The sequence below is a fragment of the Spermophilus citellus genome (genome assembly GCF_964194105.1).
Source record: "Spermophilus citellus genome assembly, chromosome: 14".
Taxonomy (NCBI): Eukaryota; Metazoa; Chordata; class Mammalia; order Rodentia; family Sciuridae; genus Spermophilus; species Spermophilus citellus.
In genome coordinates this window covers 46,570,751-46,597,659 of record NC_138194.1, presented here as the reverse complement: position 1 = coordinate 46,597,659, position 26,909 = coordinate 46,570,751, and the positions used below count along the sequence as shown (strand labels likewise).

General features: G+C 35.2%; 1 protein-coding gene across 1 annotated transcript; it reads right to left on the bottom strand.

Moving 5' to 3' along the window:
• Positions 1 to 936: 936 nt before the first annotated feature.
• On the bottom strand, positions 937 to 24,717 carry PI15 (peptidase inhibitor 15). Its single transcript, XM_081266667.1, has 6 exons — positions 24,600 to 24,717; positions 23,724 to 24,036; positions 7,673 to 7,791; positions 6,566 to 6,698; positions 6,336 to 6,451; positions 937 to 3,467 (listed from the first exon to the last, which is right to left on the bottom strand). The coding sequence occupies exons 2-6, from the start codon at positions 23,994 to 23,996 to the stop codon at positions 3,332 to 3,334; spliced, it is 777 nt and encodes a 258-aa protein (XP_081122793.1). The 5' UTR covers positions 23,997 to 24,036; positions 24,600 to 24,717; the 3' UTR covers positions 937 to 3,331.
• Between the last annotated feature and the right edge of the window lie 2,192 nt (positions 24,718 to 26,909).

Below are 26,909 nucleotides of genomic sequence, written 5' to 3'. Positions count from 1 at the left end.
AAATATTCAGAGTTAATTATATTGATTGAACTTGCTCTCTGGTTCAGTCCACTCTCTGCTACAGCTGCATGGAATCTGCAAATGAATGTTCCCATGGGTATTTTAAATGAAGGTGACTGCATGGCCAAATGAAACTCCTTGGGCAGTTCTGATGAGCCACAGAAGTAATGATGTTTAGACTTCTGAACAAAAGAAAAAGAAAAAAAAAACAATAGTACTAATAATTGTTTCTTCCACATATTTAAAGCCAACTTATCTATCCTAACCAGGAATATTAAGAGTATGCCTACAGCTCACAGACAATTCCACAATGAAATGAACCAGTTTAATAGCTAAAGTTGTAAAAAAAAATTCAGATTTTTGCTGACATGGAGGCCAAAAAAACGGACAAGATTTTTGAATTTTCTATGGCATAAATGGTGGTGTGAGCATATATGACAATTACTATTTCTTTTGAATGAAACCTTCCAAATGAAAACCTTAATACTGACTGTATAAAGCTGCTCCTATGAAATAGTTTATTCCCAGACTTTTTCTGCCTCTGGGAGTTACAGTGTGAAATGATTCTCTTAGCACCATTATTGCATGTTGTGAAATATATGACACATGACTTTGATACTAGCAAATTTTCATTCACTTCAGCTTAGAAAATAAAATATTTCACGTGGCCATTTTATATTACTAACTTTAAATGTATAGATAGAATAACAAATGTACCCGTTATATTTTCAGCTTAGTTGTTAAATTATAAATAAAGTTATGGTTCTAGTTGTGGTTTGGAAAGAACAATTATGTAAGTGTCGTAAGTATGGAAATCCTAGTCTTACTCCAATAAGTTTGATGATTTATCTGGATTTTTGTTATAGTCAAAGCTTTATATTTAAGATAGTCTTATGTGAAAAAAAGTAAAGGAAAGGTGGGATTCCTCTAAATAAGCTTTGAAAGCTAATTCTAAAAATCCATTCAAATAAGCATTCATTAAACACTCATTGCATTACAGCTACTGTAGAAGAAGCCGGAATACAAAGATTTAGGCAAAGTTCATGCCAAAGAGGAGCTCTATTAATTATAATTTTAATTTTTATAAATTTCTATTACTTTGGCAAATTTACCTTCATAGAAATTTCTATGAAATACAGAGCAAATTTCATTATTCTGAGAACTGAGAAACTAAGCTACCCAAACAAGCCAGCAAAAGAACTGGCACTGAGAATAGTCAACATCTATTGAATAGTACTCACTACAGTTTTTTTGCAGAATACTATAGTAACATTGAGGATGGAAACACTTTCTAAATAAATGAAGCAAATATCCCACAATGGGCTTTCGGTCCAATTGCCTAGGCATCTTAAGACGAAAGTTGGATTGAGCCCTAAATCATATAATTATTTCTGTTCTTAGTTTTATTCCAAAACATATTTATTTTTAATAGGGTCCACATATGAGCCCACAAGAGCAGAGAAGTCTCATATAAAACATTTGGTCACCATATTTAATTTGTAATAGTAATTAGGCCAGTTGTTTTTCATCAAATAGACCCAATCTCCAGATGTTGGATTATTCTCCCTTGGAATGGCTCTAATTAAGTGTCGTTTTTCAAGGTATCCATCCTAAGAAACTGCAAATGTGGACAGAATTTAAACTAGTAGCTTCTTTCTGTTATTGGCACACTGGAACTAACCATGTTTACTTGCTCTGTAATCCTATGCAACCATTACACAACCTGACTGAACATACATACATATGAAATGTAATGGGTTCACCATCTTGACCCAGATGTTGTATTCTCCACTCTGAAAGATGTTTGTAAGTGAAGAATTGTAATTTTTAAATCACTGCAGTAAAATTTTCATAGTGATTTATTTGATTTTCATAGTTACATTTAATGAGGAACTAAATGTTATTTTTCCCACAGAAACATAGAAACAATAATTAGTAATTAGTCTGTAGGAAAAATCTGAAGAGGGCTTTGCTAATATAAACCATAGCTGTATGTGGTGTGTATGAAAGATCTTTAATATGATAATGGAAGGCCCAAGATGATTGACACACAAGATAATGGCAGGCAGAACAATGATGAGAAGGTGGAAACACCACCTCATCTCTTCCTGAACTTCTTCACCATCTCATAGTGGGCCTAGAGATGTAGTAGCCCTAGAGATGTAGTATGCCCTTCTGAAGCTCTCCCCCTGATCTTCTTTTTGTGCATTAACACTATATCTGTGACTTTTCACACCTGTCCTCTAAACCTTGCTTTCTCTGTTCTTGATGAGTTTTCTGCCGGTCTTGCTTTCTCAGCTTTCCAAAGTCACCACTATCTGTCTTGCTCCAGAAATCTCTAAGGAGTCATTTATTCTGTCTCTCTTTTTCCAAGGGCTGTAGCTGAAATTTCCTGGGAATCAGATTTCCATGTTAGCCAGATTATCATTTAGTCCACTTACAGGTGAATGCTGTTGCTGTGTTCACTTTCTCACAGCTATGTGAAAAACAATTCGTTAAAAAAAAAAAAACTTTGCAGAAAAAAATCAATAGTTTGCATTGTTTCCTAATTATCTCTGTGAACTTCTTAAAGCAGGAACTCTATCTAATTATCTTTGCATTATCAGAACATAACCACCAGAGTGCCTTGCTTGTAGAAAGAACTCAACATGTGACTACTGATTCAATCAAATAAGACCAAACAAAAGGTGGGATGTATAAATTTACATAAAATGAACACAGCCTTTGGAAGACCCCAATAAGATAAAATAACTCTGAAATGTTTGATCCATTAATTGAGTTATTAATTTCAGGTATCACTGGGGGAGTGTTATTTTGCAAACTATCATTTTTGTGCGGATTACAGAAATGGTGCTAAGATGTACCACCACCTCAAATATATTTTAGAATATTTTTTAAAGTTTCCTCAAGTTAACCACTGTATTGTAATATCTATGTGTTGCATCACATAGTATGTTTGTGTGCATATACATACACATATGTCTGTATATATGTGTATGATGCACACATACACATTACAGGTTGAACTTATATTTTATTCCTTAGGAACATAATATCATAATTCCTTTGGAATGCAAGTTTTGGAATTGACTGCATCAACTATGTCATCACTACCCATACAATATTTTAATTTAGAGGTCAGAAAATAGAAATGGATGTTTTGATTGTATCCAAGGATTAAATGACATACTAGAAAAATACTATACAAATGAATACTAAAAAGAAACAAGTTTATCATTATAAAATATGTATAATATGTGCAAAATTCAATATATATAAATGCTTATGATTCCCAGAAACCATGACATTTCCTGGAGAAAAAAAGGTAAGCTTATTTAAACCAATATAGGTAGTTTGACGTTACTCCTGGAAAACACAGATTGTCAGTACAAGATCCCCCGTAACTCGGAGGACAGGATGAACACGGCACTCCTACTTTATATGGTGCTTCTCCAATCCAGTTGCCCCTGGAAGGAGAAAACAAAATGGCATCAGTCATACTCACTTATTTTTAAAAATCAGATTGTCCTTAAGCTCATGCTCATGTGTATTGGCAGATGAGAATCTTTTTCAGAAGCTTACTTTAGAAAGCCACCGAAAAGTACATCCATTTCTTATTCCCACCATAAGGTATTCTATGTATTTTGCTCTTAAAATACTTTCTTTCTGTGTAAGCTAGTATTATCTTAATTCACAGGTAAGAAATGTGGCCCTGCAATGCATGGTGATACCACAGATCAAATCTGCCTCCTCTGGCAGGCTTCAAGAGCACATAATCAGATCTTTGTCAGTTAAACTTAATGCTTCTAAATTCATGCTAATTCTTCCTAAGGATGGTTAACAAAATACCTAGTATGTTCTGGGATGCTCAGAAATTATGAAATGAGTAAGTCACTATATCCACAATAAATACACTATAAATGTTCTTAGATGTGTTTCTAAAGTTTTAAAATATTTTAGGTCCCAGTCTTCATAAAATAAAGAGAAAAGCACAACTGTATTCTCACAGTAAGAGAATGAGGGTTTGTAGAGACAAGAAGAGGTGATTTCAAAACCTTTCTAACATATAAATTCAAATTGATAGCTACTCAAATTTTTTCAGTTACTGCTATTATTTTTTTTTAATCCTGAACACATTTGACTGAATTATTTTGTGCTGTCAATATTTTTCTTCCAATGTATGGATGGCCATGATCATAATAATAAATCAAATTCACCATTTAGACAAGTTTAAAATAGCTGCAATACCAGACTGTTATTTGACTCTTTTAATTATGAAGGAGAAGTTTGCATGGTGATAGTGACTAGAGCATTAAGAAATACTAATATAGAGAGCAATGTGAAGGAAACTGAAGTTTCAGGAGAAAGTCTGGTTATACATGGTATAAACCCAAGGCTGAGGAAATGAAAATAACAGGTAAGTGGTTAAAATGTGAAACAAGTGGTTCTTATCTTCTTTAAACTCTGAAAAAAACAACCAGGCAATGACAATGAGAACATGAAAATATCTATTATAGCCAATTAAATAAAGACCCACACGTTTTTCTTAATAAAATGCATATACAGGAAAATTTACCCATAAAATGAAAAGCTTGATAATTTATTATTAATATTATAAAATGATGGAATTTTAAGACTTTCCACTTCTGTTTAATTTATTCTGCAGTCTGCCTTGAGGATAATATTCGCCAAGCATAATTCTGATGACATCACCTGCTTGTCCAGAAATATTCAAGGCCCATTCTAAGTGTGCCTGGCTTCTTAACTCCATCTCATTCCATTCTGTATCTAATTACCCAAAGCTAAAAATGTATATGGATCCAGGCTATTCTATCTAAATTTTATTTTCTACTTATTTTCCATCACTTTTTGAAACACATATTTTTGGTAAGAAAAAAAATCAGAAATAAAATTTTATTATATGTGACATTCTATATTATATTAAGAACTTTTACATAAATCTCAGATTTTATTGAATTAATGATATTCAACAATAAATCAGTTGGTTGATCATGTTATTTTACTTTTTTCCTATTCCATCTAATTAAATTCTCTTTTTGCTCTTATTTTTTTCCCTACCAGTCAAGATTTTTAAACTTTTCATTACCTAGTTTCCCAGAAAATTTTGTTAAAACTAAAATATAGCATGTTAATGCAATATCTTAATTTTTTGGATCTAAAAAACAATCATGGAGCTCATCAATAATATTAGAAAATTCTAATCATTGGGCAAAACCAAAATTGTCAAATGGATGAAACAAATACCATTTGGTTACTATCTAGCCTATTTATGGCAGGAGAAAGTGGGAAGGCACAATAGGAAAATAAAAAGTGGGAAAATAAAAATGTCCAACACATGCACAGTTTTAATGCCTATTCTTAATGATGCATTTTTAAGAATTATTATTATTATTAATAAACATTCTGTTTTCCAAACCTCCCTAACCTAATAATTATAAAGAGGGGGCCATCTGGAAAATCACTATTTTTCTAACTTTACAAAAACACTGCCACTGGCACACCACCATATCAATGAGTAATGCACTTATTCCTGACACATTTTCTCACTCCCACCCTGTGTTGGAATAGCTGGAGAAAATCTTTGGGACTTACTTTGGACGACACCAAGAGTATCATAAATCCTTTGCACATTTTGTTATTTATTCCAAATGGGAACAGAACTGTGTATAAATATTGGAGCATTTTATCTTCTAAAGAGCTATTGTTATCAGGAAGGCATTTTTTCAAAAGTTGGCAAATGTCTATTGATCCTTCTATACTAAAGCTTGTTCATAAATATGACTATCTTATAATCTTTGATAAATTTCTATAATATATTCTATGTGGGCCAAAGATTGAGAATATGAATTTTTAAATCTAAAAATAATAAGAAAGAAAGGATTCATTTCCAATACTGTGCTTTCCTAGTGAAAAAGGTGAGACAACATTCTATATTGATATATGAGACTATTGTGTATTGATAAGTTCCTAGCAGATTCTTTTCTGATGTCCTCTATATAGTTATTAAAAACTTATGAAGTACGATTAGGAAGTGCTTGCAATTGCTATGACAGAAGATGGTAAGAAGACTTTAGTGAGAACACTGCCTCAGATTGTTTTGCTTACCATTTTACCCCAGAATCCCTGCCCTTGTTAAAAGAAACCTTTTACCTAATCGTTTTTCAAAAATATAGGAATGAATGATGGTGGATTTGAGGATTAGAGACCAAATGTACAGCAAAGACTTACACATTTATCTGTCAAAAATGCCTATGAGACTGGAGGTATTTAACACGTTCAGGGATCCAGGAAACAGAATACAAACTGGTACTTACTTTGGGGCATAGTTGCATACCAAATACACGGCGCGGCGCCATACAGATCCCCACACATTCATGTTTTGGCAAGTATGAATTGCACATCCTATCCGATTAGAAGTGGCCCAAACCATCTGTGAAAATAAACCAATATTTTCCAATATTGCTAAGAAAATGAATGTCCCTCAATATATAATAAGATTTTTAAAAAATATGAATTGAACATTAAAAAAGACAATTAAAACAACCTGTGTATAATGTGTGCACATAGGACCAAAACATCTCATAGGACATCTGGGGTTGCAATCCTGGGGATATGGAAAAGCATAATCTTTCACTTCATCGTACCATGGCTTGACCAACTGGAGAATAGAACGATATCTAGATGTCAAAAGAAAAAAAAAGCATGTATGATACAGCAATGGTAATTTATAATGGACTCATGTTACATTGTAAGTTGATTTAATAAAAAGATTATTCATGAGGATCCAACAGCATATTTACTCTTGGAATTTTTCCAATTAGGAGCAAGCATGCAAAATGCCCAGGACTGGAGGAAGTGACCCTATAGTTGTCTAAACATGTGTTGGGTTATTTTGAAGAAAGAAAATGTAAATATTTTAGGAGCTATCAAAATCTTATTTAATCTGTGTCCTCAAGTAATTCAAAATTAGATATATAGAAGTAGTCATAATACTAGCTTTAAATGCATTTTTTCCTTAAATTTAGATCACTTTGATTTTAATATTAGCACACCTGATTTTTCTCCCCATATGGAAAAAGAATGAAACTTTGGAACACTAGATAATGACAATCCACACTGGTAGAAAAAGTATCCTATCAATGGGAATAGCTTTCTCCATAGTTGTATATATCTGCATATATATGCATATATGTAAATATAAATATTTTTTTATTTTGTCTACTAATCAATTTATTTATGTGTGTGCGTGCGCGCGCGCGCGCGCACGCACACACACACACACACACACACACACACAAATACAAATGGTTTCTGCCACAATTGGAATTTTTCCTGAGAGGCAATGGGACACATCATCATACACGTGACCATCTCTAGGATTTTGTGAGGTCAGTGAGAAATACAGACTAAGGGAAAGTGTTACAAGTGTTGAAAGGGAACCTGGTCTTATTTGGGCTTTTTAACTAGTTTCATAATTCTTGAAGACATCTAAAATACTCATAGACCAAATATCGAGGCCTGATTCCAAGTGAACACTAAGTAAATATCTTCTGATGTTACTTGGGACTGGTGTCATTCTCCCATATAATACAAAATTCTCCCATGAAATAAAATCATGTAAATAAACTGCATCAGCAAAACTACTTCCTACCTGCCAGTTCGGACAGACAGATTTTGGCCCAAAAATCTCAGCAGGTAAGAAGGTCCATGATCCCAAATGCAAGTAGCCGCCCAAGCCTCTGCAGATTTTGCAAGATTTTCATCCCAAACCTGTAGGTATAAAAAAATCTTCAGTTTTACGGATTTGCTATAACAAACACAAAGTAAATGGAAAGTAACAGTACTACTATTTCCTAGAATTCTTTCAATTCTAGAAAGAACTAGAAGAAAGCTACTTCACACCATTGTTATTATATGGTTGTACTACAAAAAGAATATTGTCTTTATAATGCTCTTAGATTCAACATCCAGACCTCAAGTTTGGTAAAGGATATGTTTTAAAAAATACCATGTTTATTCATGACTTACAAGGACATCTCATACTGACCACTGAAATTTGAATCCAGCAAAGTCAATAGATTTCCCTAGAATTCATAAGGAGCCATACTACTAATATATTTAAAAACAAATATGATCAAATTTATTCAAAATTAACACTAATATTATATTGCAAATTCCAAAGTTCAGTTTATATTATAACATTATTAACCAAATGGAATCTTCATGTTTTATCATTTGACTTTTTATAGCAGTACAATAATAAGAGAATTTACATCTTTAGTTGGTATGAGCTAGAAACAAATCATGATTGAAAATAACTTGACAATGGTACGTACCTAAGGTGTGACACAAATGTTGTATAATATGGTTTAATTAAATAAATTAAGAAAAATAGTAGCTTACTTTCCTTGAAAAAGAAAGGCAAAATAATAAGGATGTTATTCATGTACAGCAAATTTTTTTCATGGAAAAAATTTGTAGGACAATATTTGAATGACCCTTAGGTTTAATATGTATTTATATTAGTTACTATATGGATTGATAGGCTCATCTCCATAGCTGCATAAAGATATTAAGCCAAGTATTGGTGGACCTGACAATAATAAGTCACTCTGAAATGACAATCTATTTTCTAGGTAGTCATAAGGCATAAGGCACAAAATAGAAAATAAATAGCATTTTTCCAAGCAAAAATGTTTTCCAAAATTCCTCCCTAGTAGGAACATTATTTAGTGATGATTTATCTGGTGGAAAGAATAACTTTAACATTAAATTTCATAGTTCAAAGTCATAACATTATTTCCTACATTATTTATAATATTTATATATCCTAGCTTAAAACTGTGTTCAAATTGTAACTCGAGAGTGGCTATTAATTTATTTGAGAAAGCTAAGACATTATATGAAGAAGGAAGGGAGAATTCTGTAACTACTCAAATTAACATGGAGCTTCATGTGAAAATTTGGTGTCTTTCTCTTCTACCAGGTTGTGAGTTGTGTACAACAGAGCAAGAGTTAATAGCCTTGCATTCACTGCAAGTTACAAGTTTTCTAGCACACTTATGGGACTTTTTGGTCATAACACTGAAAAGTCTTAATCTTTTTCCAAGGATAATGGGTTACATAGATTTATTTAACATGGAAATGTATTGAAGTGAAAGAAAATTAAGACAATGACTTTGAAACAAAATGAGAAAAAAATGAATTCTTCAAGAGACACTTATCCAAAAAGACCATGGCACTTACCCTCAAAAGAGATTTGTTAGTCAGAAATTGTTTTAAATTATGAAAAAAGTCATCTTCCACAAATCGATATAGGATTGCATTAAGTAAACTCACAGAGTTCACATAAACTCACAGTATTCCAAGATTCAAATGCACTTTCAAAAATTTTAAATGCTTGGCTTGATTTCCCTATGCAACTATTGAGATAAGCCTGTCAATCCATATGGTAACTAATATAAATGCCTATTAAACATTAGACTTATTTGATATAGTTCTATCTAATATTTCTTCTTTCACCAAATATTAATAACATATGAATTTCTGAAATGTTGATTTCAGTTTACCATAGTACAAAATTAGTTCACAAAGGAATTTCGGACAGATAGTGTCAACACAATTTTTTTCCTGAAATATTCTTAGCTAATTGTATTTACCTTGGAAGAAATACAAGTAGGCATCGTTTCCATATTGAAGTAAAGTGTGAACCCAGATCTAAAGACACTTTTTTATAATCTTCTGCTAAAATAGAACCACACCATGGTACAAATAAGACTTGAGACTCAAGGATCCTGTGTTCTATACCTATTTCTACTACTCAGATCATCTGTGACCGAGGACATGTCAATTATTATCTCCTATGCAACTCATCCATAAAATAAGGAGTTTGCATGAGGTTACATCTAGGGTCCCTTTCATCTTCAGCTTCTCATGATTTATAGGCACTTGAGCAACTCCTGCATCTGAGCCCAAAAGACCTGTTATATTGTCCTGTGAATGGCTCAGCTCTCAATCCAAATAATTTGAAATATTTAACAATCTTTGACTATTTCAATATCTATATGAGTATCAAAAGGTCATGTTGTGTACCTTAAATATACAAAAAATATAGTAAAAAAGGAAATAATGAGAAACTTAAAACATTTAACAATTTTAGAAATAATTTACCATATATATATAAAGCCTGCCTTTATGCTCATTCATATGTTGAAAAGCTAAATATTGGGTGTTCAAAAAGGTAAACAAAATTTTTCAAACATGAGAAAGTATCTTACAGAAGCATTCTTTGTTAACTATTATAAGGGATTTTGATATGAAGTAAATGTGTTTACCATTACGGAGGATCACGTTTTTAGTTGTATCTATGTAAAAAGATCTTAAGTAAAATTTTGAAGAAGATGGTTTCAAGGGAAGAGTAATGACTGCTTTCCTTCTCTGCATGTATTTGCTATTAGAGAACTGGAGGGAAGGATTTCTGCCTGCTCCATGTTCCTAAAGGACAATTCTGGAAAGGATGATAGACACAGACTGACAAGGTCCCATACAGAGGGGGTGACTTGCCCTTCCTATGGGATATATGACTGACTCCCTCTAACGCCTGCTGCAGGAGAAGTCAGAGGTGCTGTATATTTCTTGCCTCTTTGTGAGTTTAACCCACCCTCCAGAGGAGGGAGGGCTGTCTTAAGTAGGGAGCTCTAATATTTGGGAATTACATCATATCTTCAGGTAAACTGCATTTGCTGTCACTGTCTTTCTCCACTGGTTATATCTTCCAGGAAAAAAAAAAAAAAAAAAAAAACATGGGTACAAAGAACGTCTTTAATCCTCTGAGGTATTTGAGTTTATGATTATGATGAGATCTCTGAGTTGTGAAAATAACAATCATAACTGTATTGAGAAACTACAGGATATTTTAACAAAAGATTTACAGTTTTTGTAAGGAGTAAACCCACATGTAGTAATTTTTTTTCTCCCCAGAAGCTCTAAGTTGGACTGAATGTCACCAGGGCAATAATGTGAAAGAATTTGTCAAATTCAGGGAATGAGTTGTAAATTGTAAATTGCCTAAGCATTTGACTTAGTTTATAAATTTTTGAATTCATGATGATCAATCTATCCAATGAATTTCTCTGGCATTTTTTTTAAATTATTTTATTCTTCGTTGTTCAAAACATTACATAGTTCTTAATATACCATATTTCACAGATTGATTCAAGTGGGTTATGAACTCCCATTTTTTTTCTGAGCATTTATTTGAAATGATTTTAATATTTTAGCCTATGGATGTATCATCAGAGGAAACAAGGATACAATTATACACCTAATTCTATGGAATGCCTAGAAAATAGGAAAATCAGTATTATTTTTCATTGGGAAAAAGAGACACCTGCTATTTTGTTAGCTTTTATTCAAACAGCTTTGGCATTCTGTCTCACTAGTTCTTTCCTCTCTAAATAGGTAAGACATTTTCACAGATAATTTACTCATAAAACACATCAATTCTTACACCGTAAGGATGAGGCAAAAATTAAGATTATTATGAATGAATGTGTAAATACATTTATAGGGCTCCCTAGAAGTTAGATGTTATGATTAAATTAGGTAATTCATAAAATAAAGTGGCTTACAATGGCATCAGAGTGTGCATAGACTTGTAGGTTTTCCCTAATTGCCCCCAAATGGCTTTCTTCTGTTCTTTGTTGTTTAGAGTCATTTAGTTGATCAGTTCATAAACTGAATTACCTTTCGACTAAAGCATTCACTATGAGTTATTCTGCTTGTTACATAATAAGATAGATCAAGCTGGACACAGTACCTTGCCTATAAATCACAAGAAGTTGAAACAACTTAGACTAAGACCTGAGAGAGATCCAGAATTCAAACTGCTGTCATTTTAAATATCTAGACGAATTGTGACCCTAAGAGATAAGGTGAATATGAAAAGAATGCAGGATTCTCATCAAGTTCAGAGATTTTCTAGACTTGAGCTAAAGAATACAGAATTGAGTAAGAGAATGTTGATGGATTGGAGGTCACTTGCTTTCATAAGAAGACATAAAAATTAGACAATGATATGAATCCAACCCAGATAAGAGGTTGTCTAATCAACTATCTTTAAATTTTGGGATCCACAACATTGTGGCAGCCAGGATCATGAAACATCATGACATCTGAAGCTCCCTTCTTAAATCCCAGCCAGTATCTCTAGCCAATAAGAAATGTGGTCAAATTGGAAAGCAGCAAGAATTGTTACTTGGAAATATAACTCTGCACTTGCTTGAGATGACATTTTTTTCCCCTTAAATAGGTAGCACCTTTTGCCTCATAAAAAAGATATATAAGTTTTTAAATGTGTAAAATTTTAAAAGGATGAATATTTTGATAAGGAAATCTGTACTTAATTGCTTTTATTATTATCTGTAATATTTAAAAGAATACAGCATATTAAAGTAACAGAGCAGTCATATTTTCAATATAAAGTAATTACTTAAATTTGTGATTTTAAGTTGAAAATGATAAGAAAATGATTTAATTTCATTTTTAAGACAGTACTTAAAATCTAAAATTTAGGAGAATTTAAGAGTCATTGTTTTTCTTAGCTTACATGTCATTTAAATACATGGAAAGGATAATTATCAATAAGTCAGTTGAAATAATAAATGTGAAAATCAAACATTAAACCTATAAATACAGTTTAAAATTTTAAATCAGTGAGTAAATATAATTGCTAAAACCTGCTATATTTATAAAAAAAATCAGAATTTGAAGTTAAAAATTGAAGAAACAAGAATATTAAGTTTGACAATTATACTTAACTCTGAAAACATACATTGTGTACATGGAAATATTTCAAAGATATAAAGTGCTAAAAAAAAAGTTTCACATTGAGTGTCTAGAGACAGATTTATGAATTGACCATGTTGTGAGAGCCATGGTGTAGAGGCAGATGCTATGTACTATAGATGCTTATGTTCTTGGACATTCATGTGGCCGTTTTCTCACTTATTTGTATAAAAAGTAGATGAATGGTACATAGGCCACATTTTTGGTTTTTGCTTTTAATAACTTAGCTAAGGCTATTTGTTCTTTTTGTTAGCTTGGGGAAAGAGTACTGACTTGCATAAGTGATGTTGACAGCCACTAAAAAAAAAAAAAAAAAAATTAAGTTATGACTAAAGTATTTCCCCTGAGGGCCACCAAAAGTTTAAAACACTCATGGGCATGATTGAGGTTCTGTCATAAAATTGGTGCATCTGTTCTCATTAGATAGAAATGTTAGTGAAAGGGTGATAGAGGAAACAGAACTGAATACACAGCAACCAGTGTTAAACCAGACAGGAGGCAGCAGCGAGTGTGAGACTCCTCAGGCTGGAGGACAGGAAGTGTGGGAGCAGAATCAGAGAAGGGACCTCATAGGAAAAATGTTGGGTACTGATTAGACTAAATGAATAAAATTAATACGATTCTACTTGGTTACAGCAGAAGATAGTTAAAGGTACTTGATTAAAATAATAACAACATTCCTCTAGAGCCTCAAAAATCAGAACCACTCTTATGTAAAAATGCTAAGATGGGATTCTATGGATTTTTTCTACATGTTTAAAAGAAGATGTCTTTTAGGTAAGTTGAGTACTGTCCTGTTATGGTTTAGATAGGAGGTTTCACCCAAAAGCTCATGTATGAGACCATGCAAGAAAGCTTAGAGGTGAAATGATCAGGTTATGAGAGCCTTGACATAATCAATGCATTAATCCATTTGAATGGATTCACTGGGTGGTAACTGTAGGCAGGTAAGATGTGGCTGGAGGAAATAGGTCACTGGAGTGTGCCTTTGGGGTATGTATTTTCCGCCTGGTAAGCAGAGCTCTCTCTGCTTCCTGGTTTTCCTGTCCTGTGCTACTTTCCTCACCTCACCCTATAGCCTCCATGTTCTGACTTACTGAGGCCCAGAGCAATGGAGTTAGCCATCTACAAACTGAGACTTCTGAAACTCTGAGGCCCAAATACACTTTCCCTCCTCTACATTGTTCTTGCCAGTTCTTTTGGTCAGACCAAAACAAAAATGACTAAAACATAACCCTATGTAGGTTTCTTTGTCTATAAACAGATGCACTGTTTTTAGGAACTCTGAACTGAATTATTGCCATCACTTGGGATCCCTGATGTATTATTTTTCTCCATATTTCTTAGGGTGCATTATAATTGTGCATAATGGTGGGATTTGTTGTTTTGTTAAAAATGTCAGAGAAATATGTATGTAGCTTTCTAAAAATCCAAAATCTTAAGGATAAAAATTCAGGCATCCCTTTCCATCAAGTCTTCATATAAAACACACATTTAACCCACAGGCAACTTAATTCATGATAATATGAATCAGCAGGAGACTGTGCCCACCAAATCTGCACTGACTTGAGGATTCACCTACAGAAGTAGGACAAACAGAGAATAATCGGTCACCTCTATTCTGCAGGTCAATTCTATGCATCTCACTCTCACTATCAGAAGAACACATGCATGTTGCAACCCTTTCATGGAGGATATCAGGGAAGGGCCCTGCTAGTGCAGAACCACACAGATCTAACCGGCACTGTTCTTCTATGAAGTAAGATGGGATGGTGCCTTCAATTTCCTTTTTTTTTTTTTTAATGACACCACTTCTTGCCATTACCAGGATTTTAATAAGTCAGAAGACTTTGTGCAGTCTTCCCTGAGAGCCTCTACTGGCAGCACTGGTCATGTGAGAGATGACAAGGAGGTCTTCCACACAAAAGGGCTGGTGGCTGAGAAAGAGCTTAGTGATGGAGTTTTTTTTTCTTAGTTGAAGATGGACACAAAACCTTTATTTTATTTGTTTATTTTTTATGTGGTGCCGGGAATCGAACCCAGTGCTTCACTCATGCTAGGCAAGCACTCTACCACTGAGCCACAACCCTGTCCCCAAGGCTCCCTGTCTTTAAATGAGAAAAATTATCCTCATCTCTGCCGACTGTGGTGAGGGTTGGGTGAGATAGTGGGTGACAAGCACACTTCTATCTGGGCAAGAGTGCATTCAATGAAAACTATTATTTGTGGGGATTTGAGAATATTTGTGACGTCAGTGCTAGAGTCCCCTAAATGGGGAACACTGGACGGTGCACTTTTGATCACCTTATTAAGCATGAATCTCCACTCAACAGATCAACCCTGAAGCAACTAAAAGAGTCAAAACCAAAATTTTGTAGAAATGATAAGGAGCTTGCACACAGGGGAAATAATGTTAGATAGTGAAAGATAACATGGCAGAACATTTCAAAAGTTTTGAGATACTGATTCCCTTCAAGCCACTCTTTACCATATGATTTTATCTTTAACTTTAAAACCATTCATTGGTGAATGGCTTCTTGCAGTGGTTCTCCTTTCCAGAGAAATACAATACACACCAGCTATCATTTACTTCTGCAATTATGAGCCAGGAAGGCATTTTCATGTGTGGTTATTTTTTTTTTCTTTTCACCAACTCAATGTTACAGCATTCTGAAAGCAGATTTCTTGACTGTTAAACTGTCCTGTGATACACATGCAAACCCCATATCTAGCATTGCCCACTTAGTCAGAAGAATGCAAATGCCTTTCCGCCTACCTACGGCCTGCTGAAATCATGATCTCTCTGGAATGCAGAGAGACAGATTTGGTAGAATGTTCATATTTAACTAACTTATGAAATATGAATTTGATGCACTTTTTAGTAGGAAAAAATATTGTGTCCTTAAGTAACATTTTTGGACTGTTTTGGTTTAAAGTACATGGTGTGAAATTTTAAGAGATTTCATGAAAAGTTTAGTCTAAAAACAACTTGTTGAGCATTCTTCCCTATATATGTAAAAAAAAAAAATGCTTGGTACCTCATTGTAGGTGCTATGGATAGTCTTACTAAGCTGCTGAGGCGGGCTTTGATCCCATCTCTCCAAACCCAAGTCTAAATGTATTTTATTATTATTTTTTAGGGGGGGTGGTACTGGTGATTGAAATCAGGGGCACTTGACCACTGAGCCACAACCTCAGCCATAGTTTGTATTTTATTCAGAGACAGGGTCTCACTAAGTTGCTTAGAGCCTCACTAAGTTGCTTAGGGCCTCACAAAGTTGCTTAGGGCCTCGCTAAGTTGATGAGGCAGGCTTTGAACTCATGAGCTTCCTGCCTCAGCCTCCCAAGCAGCAGGGATTAGAGGTAGATATTTTAGTGACCCATTTAATCTATTAGTATCTATCTTCCCTACCCCTCTTCCAAGCCATTCTTCAGAAATTCTCATAGGCAATCATACACCACAAGTTCATAACTATTAAATGGCCATTGACTGTTTATTAAATGTTTTTATATATATTAAATTCATAGCACCAGGCTGCCCAGACCAGTTAACTTCTATTTTTCTGAAGTTTTTTGATGGAGTTTCCCAAAACACCTTAACCTGAGTATGTCAGGAGGACTAGATAGGTCTGGTGCTGCCTAAGCTCCTGAAACAGGTTTGGATTAAGGATAGCTTACATCTCAGTTAAAAAAAATAGTGACATTTTCATGCAAAAATTCTTGAGTACATTCCCAGACATAAAATCATCCTGGCATGCTGTATCCATGACACTATCCTATCTCTACCATGCAAAGTGGTCCATTTTGACTAACAATGCATATTCCCATCCCAAATTCTCTGTTCAAAGAATGTTCCCTCCCACACAATAGCCACTTATTTCAACCTCCATCCACAGGTACCCCAAGGCTACACCTGCAGCCACTTAAGGGCCTCCTGAAACCTGTTCTTTATTTTGTGTTCTCTAACTCAGAGAAACCTGACTGTCCTAGTTTAGACTCATCTTCCTTGAGGATCTTGTCATGTGAATCCTCATTCTACCTCATCACATGAATCACTTGCTCCTATTAATTTGAACCTCAAATGTTTCACAGCTCTAATTCACTTCGATGCATCCCTATTGCCTAAGCTGAGTTCAGGTTTCAATTATCTCTCACTCAGACTGTCATGACAGTCTCATGACAGTGCATCCTGTCTGCATGTCTGCCTCTCTCTAGTCCCTCCACACCCTGTGGCTAGAATGACCTTTCCAAAATTAAAAGTTGTGTCTGAAACTTCCCAGCTACAACCTTCAATAATTTTCCCTTGTCCTTAGAATAAAATTCAGACAAGTTTCTTGGTATTTACCCCAACTTCATCAAACATCACTATTTCTTTTATGTACAAAATTCAAGGCACATTATATTTTGTCTATATCTTTGGGGCACTGTGTACCTTCTTAGAACATCCTTTTATATTGACTATATTGTTCCTCTTTCCTTAACTCCATCCTGTATAATGTTTATTTATTTTTTATATCTAATATTTAAAACAATTCCTTCTGCAAGCCCTCACTGCCTCCTACCCAAGTCCAAGTCTGGGTTCGGTATCCTCATGCAATCTCAAAGCAACCTGTGTTATTCTACTTTAATGTTCAGCACACTGCCTTCTGTCCCCAGTATTTCCTATCAAAGAATGTCACTACTCCCCGTTGACCCTTAGGCGCAGTGCCAGACATGTGAATAAACAATGTGATATGAATGCATGACTGAATCTTGAGTGACTGTTGCCCATGAGAGCACACAGCCACACACTCACACTTTAACCAAAAAGGTTTAAAGACTTCATTCCATTGTCCCACCAATATTTACTGAGTATTCTCTTTGGGACTAACAAGTTGCTAGGTTCTATAAACACTCAGAGGAAACACAATGAAATTACTTGTCTACATCCTTGGTTAAATATCACTGACCACCAAAAAATAATACTGAATTTTAGAAAATAGAGTCACCCTGTGTGTGATGCACATCTGACTTTCAGCTTGTCTTCCTGCCACTTGATGGTGAGGTGCTGAATTGTAACACCCTGATGTTTTCACATCTGTACTTCCTACACGCTATAGTGAAAATGGTGACTCCCACAATGTTCCGCCATTAGTGGGCTCGGTATGTGGAGAAATAGAGGTAGGGGAAGAAACATCAAGGTCACCACCCTCTTCATTTGTGTACAAGTAACACTAATCAACATGCACCTTGGAAGAAAATTCCTAGAAAATGTGCCCAGTCTCCCCTGGAAGCCAAGGCACTTGCAAGGTTCTACATCCAGGGGAACAGGAATGCAGAGCTCTCAATGTGCTGGAGAAATGCCTCCTGTCAGCAATTTTTCTCATCCACTGTTTTCTGGCAGCCATTCTCAGAGGCCTGCTAGTAGTCATTAAAGCATTCATTGAAGAGATTTAGGTTAGACACATCAAATTTCCTATGTTTATAATGAGAAAATTGAGTTATCCTTCCCAAATGAAAGGAAATGTGCCATCTAGGACAAAAGATGGCTTCATTAAAAAGAAAAGAAAAAAAAATGGGGAAGACAAGGACAGAAACAAGTCTTAAGTCAACTACTGAAGAAGAAAAAAAAAGTAGTTTACATTACCCACATTCTCTTCCACATGAAGCCTAAATAAACGAAATCAACATTTTTCTCTATTCCCAAGTCATGCATTATCATTCTAGGCAAATAGTTTATTGGCTGTCTCTGAGGACGGATTAATCTGTTCTCCATTCATTCATTTGAGTCATGCTGTTACTTCACTACCTGCTATGACTTGGTAACCAGTAATTTTCTCTTTTCCAGAAAAGTCCAGGAAACCTTATTCTTTGAGCTCTACAAAAAAAAAAATATTTTCAGGCACTTAGAAAATAAAATAAGCCACATTATCAAGAGAGTGACTTTGGCTTCTTGAAATTACATTATGCATTTTTTTCTTTTTTTCAGTTTTAAAGTGTTCAGTCTGTTTCATCATTATCTTCACATTGTCCTTCACCTGCCTGTCCACTGTCCTCATCAGTCTGAAGTTTGCTATCTTATGCACTGCAATTCAGCTAGTTGTCCCACCTGTCACTATCTCTAGGTGCAGCTGTTCTATTCCTCTTACCCTTTGCCTAAAGAAAATGGCCTTGCTTACTCAGCAGGAACCAGCATTCTGATCACGTCCCCTGGCAATATCCACCCTGAGCTCCTTCAACTGCCGAGTCATCTTTCTAAGATGCACTCCTGCCCCTGCTCTCAAACATGACAGTCTCCCTAATTGCTCTGATATAAAGAAACCCTTAATGTTTTCTCAAACTCCTCAAAAATAGATTTTTTTTTCTCCTGGTGGTTTTTTTAATGCATTGATTTGCCTGCTGTCACAGTCATCCTATTCTGTCCCTTTCTGAGCATCTATCTCAAATGCTCCTCCTTCAGGGAACCTTTCATGATTTGCCAACCGGAGATTCTCACTTCTTTGAATGCTCCACAGTATTTGTCTGGCTGTCTTGTATGACATCAATCTTACACAACAGTCCTTTAATACTGAATCACATGCATAGTGGTCCCCCTCCCATTTGATTTGTTTTTACTGCATTGTTTATACTTTAAACACAAAGATTTCTATCTATGGATCTCCTCCATGCATGGAGGAGCCTCAAAAATTTTAAATGAATTCATTCAATGGACTCAAATTCAGAGATCATTCTACCAATTTTACTCTATGTGTGAGTCTTGCAATTTCATTCTTTTGGGGAATATTCGTATTCTAAGAAACTAGTGTGGTTTGTGGCTTAGAGTCATGGTTTAGGCTGCCCTTGGGAAGAATGAAAAACAGCTGGTGTCCAAGGAGCTCTGGAAATTAGCCAATAAACTAATTGTAGAACAGAAGCCAAGAATACAGACGTTTCAATTTCATAATTAAGTTCTCTCTATGCTATTATTTGTGTGAAAACACACTGTTTTAGAACATTGAATCAAATAAGGTAATAAGGTATTTTTTCCCCAAAATCATGGACTACATATCCAAAGAAAAAGAATCATAATATGAATATCAGCACCCTTGTGCTCAAATTGCATTTGCTTTGTTTGGTCAATTATACACTCTCTAACAACGAAACACTTAAGAAAGATCAAATTAATTTTAAGGGATTTTTTTAGAATTCATTAAAAAATTGTTTTATTTCAGTGTGTGGAATAAAATATGGTGATGAGAAAACTACTAAAATGTTTATAATATCGAAGTTGTTGGTATTTATACATATAATAATTCATAGGGATTTCAACTGAATTTGACAAATACTGGGCGTTCACTGTCTATATCCAAGGAATTGTCCAAGTAAATAAGATACAAAGATGAATAATCACAGAATTAGCACCCTGAAAGCTTAGAATTAGGAAATCAGCAAGAAATACACAAATAACTGTAAATTAACCTCAAGTATGAGGACAGAAATACAATACATATGAAGGCTTCTGTAATACAAAAGAAGAAAGCCCATGTGATTGTGTAAGAAATATCATTCAGGGATCCAGCATTCTGATATCCAAACCTGGGAAGGTAGAGTTCTAAATAAAGGGATAAATTAAGGAGGAGACATTGGTGGGAGAAGCTGACACAGTAAAAGGCTCAGAGAGAATTGCAGGTGAAAACAAACTACTATGAATCAGGCTGGTGCAATTAGCATAAGCTCTTGTATGAGACGCACTTGAGTGACAGTGTTCAGAGAAAAAGGAAAATTTGAATACATGGCAGGTGACTCAGAGCACAGATGTTTGTGAAGTGGTTATAGCAAAGGGTGTCCTAAGTTTTTGAGGTATGTGGCACAGGTTAGGAATCAAGGTAACTTTCCAGTTGTTCACAATCCAAGTCAATGTTGAACAAGTTAACATAAAGGTAACAGTATCCAAGTAAATTCTTCATTTTTCACTTAGCTTTAGACAATTAAAATCACTTAACAATCCCTGCTCTGGCCTCCAAGGTATGGATTCTATTATACACCTCACCAACTTTCTTCATGATGGATTCATATGAAGCATTTCCCTTGGCCAGATTACTTAGAGTTCTTCTTTTATGATTTCACTAAAGCAAGCACATTTTTCTGAAGTAATCAATTTCCTCCTATCTCAGGGCCTTTGCTCCTTGATCTTCAGTCTGCCTACCCCCAGACCATTCTCAGTGAGCTCAGCCCTGGCAAATCCATTAAATACTGCAACCTCACCACAAATCACTTGATTTTTCTTCCTAACCTCATCACTTTCTAACATACTGTGTAATTTATTTATTTTTCTGGTTTGTTGTCTGATTCCCACCCAGGGAACAAGGATATTTGTCCCTGTGATTCCTGAATGTATTCCCAATGCTTGGAATAGTGTGGACATATAGCAAATACTTAGTAAATATGAAGTGGATAAATGCATGTGAGAATGAACCATGTGTTGAGTATGTGCATGGATATTTAGGACAGTCCCTATTTGCTTTAGAGTACTCACTGTTCTGAGTACTCCTTCTCATTACTTTTCATGGAATTGGGAAGATTTATAAATATCTTTTATGTAATCAGCATTGTTTCTGGTTCTAACAAACTAAATCACAAGTTCAAGTTCCAGTATTTGAGAAGAAAATAATGAGGAAATGACATACAGAATAGGAATACTATAAGATTTCACTTGGCATTTTAAGGGAGGAAACAAAGCCTGGTATTTCCAGAGATGTCCCTCAAGGGGATGTTTACAAGATTTAGTGAATAAAAAGATGCTGCCCGCCCCCAAGAACGTTTGTTGGGATTACACATGCTTAAATTCTCATTCCGGCAATACCATTAATTACCCTTATCACCTGGGCTTGGTCATTGCCTTCTCTGGGTCTACATGATTTCATTTGTAAATTGAAGATCAGAATCTCAACCTCACAGGAGGAATGTGAACTATCTAATGAGGTCATCTATAGAAATTATCAGTCAAGGCCTGGCATATAGAAGCAATTAAATAAACTCATGGGGAGTAAATTAATTCTCCATAAGTGGGGGAGAGAAATAAGTAGGAAAAAATGTATCTATTTTTCACTTCTTTCTACTGCATTACACTACCTACATCTTTATTCATAGTGTTTGTTTGTATTATTTATTCCTTGGTTACAATGTGTATTTATTCCCATTTTAAGAGAAGGGAGACTAGATCTTAGACACCTTAAGTAACTTGTTCAAGACAAGTTACATATTTCTTTCAAACTCTATAATAATTCAAACTTATTTATTTGTTTTATTCTCCTTGTAGCTCTACATTTATCTCTTGAAAGACCTCTTCTGTATGGGTAACTGTTTCTATTTTTAGATCTTTGTGTTTGTGATGCTGGCAATCAAACCTAGGGCCTCAGGCATGATATTTATCACTCTCTATCACTGACCTATATCCCCAGCTCTTATAGGTCTAGATCTTGAACTAGGCGCTTTTCATAGAAAACTAAAAAAAAAAAAAAAATGTTTAATTGAACATCTATTTACCTGTAGGCACTGATCTAATTACTCCTCAATTCATTTGGTCCTCACAACAACCTTATGAGGCAGACACTACTTTTATCCTCATCTCAGAATGATAAAAGTCTTAGAGATAATAAAAATGAAACAGCAAGGTAAGGCATTCATACAGCTTATATTCTAAGATGAAGATTCAAATCCAAGCATCTAGATTTTAGAGACCATAATCTTAACCATGAGATCATACTGCTCTTCACCCACTAGGAATGATTATATCTTTTCTTTTTTTGATAAAGCCTAAGAAAACACATTTCACAGTCTAAGTTGAACTTCTATGAACTATGACTCTCTTACATTGTTTGGCAAATCTTTATTTTTTCCAGTGACATTGGCATCAACATTGAGTCAAACTCAAAAAGTTTGTTTATACAAAATATATGAAACTAGACTGTGACAGAAATCCCAAATTCTAGTTCAGTACTTATAAAACTGTTCGTAGTACCACGAGCCCATGTCCCCAACCTGGAAATGTCATATGCATGGTCTTCATTGCTTTAAACAGACTCCACATTATGCCCTTAGAAAATGCAGGACTTTAAATCATAACCTTGCATAAGTTCAAAACCCAAAATAAACTTTAACAAGACTCTTTCCTTTTAATACCAACTTCATTTTTTTAACTCTCCAAGTAAAATGATTTGAACACAGAGAATCTATTTTTAAGAGAGAGCAAAGAATGTGTGCATGGCAAGTTGGAACAGTGTTCAAGTGCACTGGCTTCCCTGCTATCAGAACGACAAAGCCTTAAATCACAAGGAGGAAAAAGTCAGCATGTTCTCTCAGAACACAAATAGATCAACATCAGTAAGAGCTTTGTCCAAGAAAGGGAAGAGACACCGACCCAAGAATAAACCATGCTCATGAAACCTATAATTTTAAGAAATAGTTTCAAGAAATGCTTTAGCTGATAAATATGACTATTAGATACAGAAATCACAGAGAAAGTTCCATGTGATTATTATTTTTTTAGAAGTGGACCTTCCAAATGTGATCAGTCAATGTACCCCACTCTGTGTTCCTGATGTGGTTCATCAGTGGTTGTAGGACCCACAGAAGAAAAATCCATGTAGATTCACTCTCTCTCTCTCTCTCTCTCTCTCTCTCACACACACACACACACACACACACACACACTCTTTAATCCTGTGATGGAACAATATTTAAAATTATCAGGCACATAAAAATCTTTCCCAAGTTAAAAATATATAAAGAGCCCATTTCCCTCGACATGCAAACGCTCATGATGCCTTTAGGTCCTTCTAACCTCTGAATTAAAGCTTTTCCGCTTAGAACTCAAAAGAAAAAAGAATTCCTCTTACCATATATTCCATGTTTGCTGCCGGTGGGAACACTTTGCCCCGAACTTGATTATGATAATCAAGAATAGCGATCATGTCATTCTGCGAAATGTAGCGCTTCCGCCTGGCTTTGGGGAGATCCGTAGAATCTAGTGGTGCGCTTAGAGCTGCTTCAATATCAGTGAAATTATTGGTTGGCGGGGATGAGTCAGTGGAATTGAGTAAGATGACGGTACTTGCTTCACAGAGAAGGGAGAACAGGAGCGCAAGGCTGACAGCAGAGATTGCTATCATTTTGAGGGGCGGAGAAGAAGAGGCCACCGAGTTTACTTTGCTTAAAAGCAGAAAAGTTAGAGTTAGGGTCTTTGGGGAAAAAAATAGGGCCAGAGGGTATGAATTTACAAAGTCATCATTTGGGAGCATTACTTGATTTGACTGCCTCCAAAAATCCAAATAAATGTTCAACTCAAGGCTAGGAGACCCTTTACAGTAAAATCTCTATTCATTTGGCTGTATTATGAGAAAGACCCCTGAAAGGAACTTTCTAGAGCTAGAGTAAAGTAAACAACATGACCACTAACCCTAAAATGAATGTGAGCCATCTGCCCCAATTGCCAGAACCACAGAATGCATTGGTACATGTTTGTTTCCAGTGGGGAATCTTTAGGAATTAAAATTCACCTTGAAAGTGAAGAGGTGGGGGGGGGAAATGCATCACAGGTAACAACAGAGAATGTGCTGATAATGTCTCCCAGGCACATCTGTACACACCAAGTGATACAATGCATAACAAAAAAAGTAATATAGTAATCCAATCTCATATCTTAAAAAAAAGGAAAAATGAGCTACTTTAAAATCAATGCATGCAAGATAAACTTGTTGAGCCAAATAGCTTACCTCTGAACAATGCCAAAATGAATATACTGTTCTTCCAAAAATTTAAAGTTCTTTGCTATGTTGTAGCATGAACTCTTGTAAGAGGAGTATGTCTTATTACAAGCTCCCAGAGAGCAAAAGCCTGCAAGGTTTGAAAGCTGCTGGCTACAGAAGCAGCTGACAGCTTTTATATGTCACAGTTTGCAACGTCCAGAAAGGGCAGTCTTTCTTAGGGTCTCTCTTAGCCAAAATCAAAGGGGAGGGGTTTTGGATAGAAAAAACAGTGATTGGGTGGTGACTTTTTATGTGGGTGGTGAGGAAATTGAGTCACACCCACAGCTTACAAAGTGCAAACCATAAAAGACAAACCTCTTTTCTCTGGGCTTCCACCTTTTCTGTGAGTGGTTAATTTTTCTCATTTAATGTTTTCTAGTTTTTGGTTCCCATACAAAAAGAAGTAGGAAAAGAAAGAAAGGAGAAAAAAAAAAAAAGACCGTGGGCTCTTGAAAACACAGATGGCTAAGTAACAAGCAGTACATTTTTTAAAGACAGTAAATGACATGGGAGCTGAAAAGAGCAAGCTGATATTAAATCAAGAGATCAGCTCACATAGTTAATCTGGGTGGCCACAAATATGATTCAAAAAGAATGCCAGGCAAATCAGTAGTGGCCAAACTATAGCATATGATATTAGTATAATAGATGCTCAAGCAGTAGTGCTCTGTCTCCATGTGACTTTCTGCCTCTGATTTATATATTTATATTCTGTCTCTCTCATCCTCATTTCACATTCTCTCCCTTTTTACTTTCTCTACAGAGTGAAGTCAGCAAATTACTCCCTTTTTACCTGCCTTGTGAAAATGTGAATAGAGAAACTCATGGTGAAAGCCTGAAGCCAAGATAACATCTGTTTCAGGTTTAGAAGCATATAGTTGAAATTTTAAGTAGAGAATAGTTTAGCTTCCCAGGAAGAGTACTGGAGGGCACAGCATAGAGATTATGAAGAATTTAGCAGCAGCAGCTAAATTCAACAATCAGAAGTGCCTTCATAGGAGGAAAACATTGGAGCAAAATAAATATCAGGCAAAGCAAAAGCCAAGCATGCAAACATGAGTGTGATCCAATGAATCAGACATAACTTTCCTATGTTCCTATATGAATACATAACCAGTGTAACTGCACATCATGTACAACCACCAAAATGAAAAGTTATATTCCAGGCATGTATGATATATCAAAATATATTCTATTGTCATGTGTCACTAAAAATAACAAATAAAAAAAGAAAGGACTTTCAAAATGTAAAGTGTTATGATCGTATTAATAAAACATGGACCATTTGTGGTCAGTAGCAACAGGTACTCTAGAAAACATACACTGTTCAATGTAGGATGTTAGCATAGACTGACTCATTCAGTCTGCAGAAGGGATTGTCTTCTGCATGTTTCAACAGGAGAATTACTATGTGAATTTACAATCAACAGAAATGATGATCGTGTGGCACACTAAACTGTGAGCCAAGTTTCTTAGGATATGTTCCCAGTTGGATCACCAGCAGTATGTGTGGCCTAATGCATACTATTTAACTCTTCCTCGGTGCATTTCAAAATAGGAGGGAAAAAAGGTGCATGTTCTATAGTGAGACAGATGTTTATCATGTTTTTATAAGAAGGCCGTTAGGTGTTTGGAACCAGAAGTTCTCCTGCCATTCAAAATACAGGGTTGGGACACCTACTTCTACAATAATGGTATGTGTTAGATTTTAGGTTTTGCCATATTTTGATGAGTATTAAGCTCTTAAGTAAAATGAAATCATTTTAGGAGAGTTTACGTTATGATATCAGAAGTTTTAAAACAAGGAATTGATTAGCACCATAGAATCGAAAAGGAAAGAACACACCTAAGCACAGAAGGTGAGGGGGAAATGTGAAATCTCACAGCAATTGGAAGGAGTGCAAAGCTCACAGCTGCAGATTTTTAACTGGAGCTGTCCAAGTAGGGTCTCAGTCCTTCAGACAGTAGTCATTTGAGTGCATATCAATGACGCCATGCTAAAGATTCCTGCATCAGTCAGGAGGTTAAGAGGAGACACTCTCTGCTCTACCACCCCTGGACTTTGGAGAATTTTGAGACAGCCCAAATTATTCTATACTTTGTACATAATTCAGACAGCTGCCCATCATATTGAGAACTAAAGTTTTTTTTTAATGCCCAAACAGCAGGAATGAGCCTTTCTTTCTCTGGGGTAACTGAGTTCTTTTCAGAACCTCACAAAAAAATCAACCATTACATTCAAGATTACCCTCTTTGTCGTAGACACAAAGAGATATT

What these genes read in the sequence shown, in the direction of transcription:
- PI15 (XM_081266667.1), bottom strand. Translation starts at nt 23,996, where the DNA reads ATGATAGCAATCTCTGCTGTCAGCCTTGCGCTCCTGTTCTCCCTTCTC. An exon ending in CAGCAAACATGGAATATATG is followed by an intron (nt 7,792 to 23,723) that starts GTAAGAGGAATT and finishes TTATACCTACAG; the next exon opens with GTTTGGGATGAAAATCTTGC. An exon ending in TGTGCACACATTATACACAG is followed by an intron (nt 6,452 to 6,565) that starts GTTGTTTTAATT and finishes TTATTTTCACAG; the next exon opens with ATGGTTTGGGCCACTTCTAA.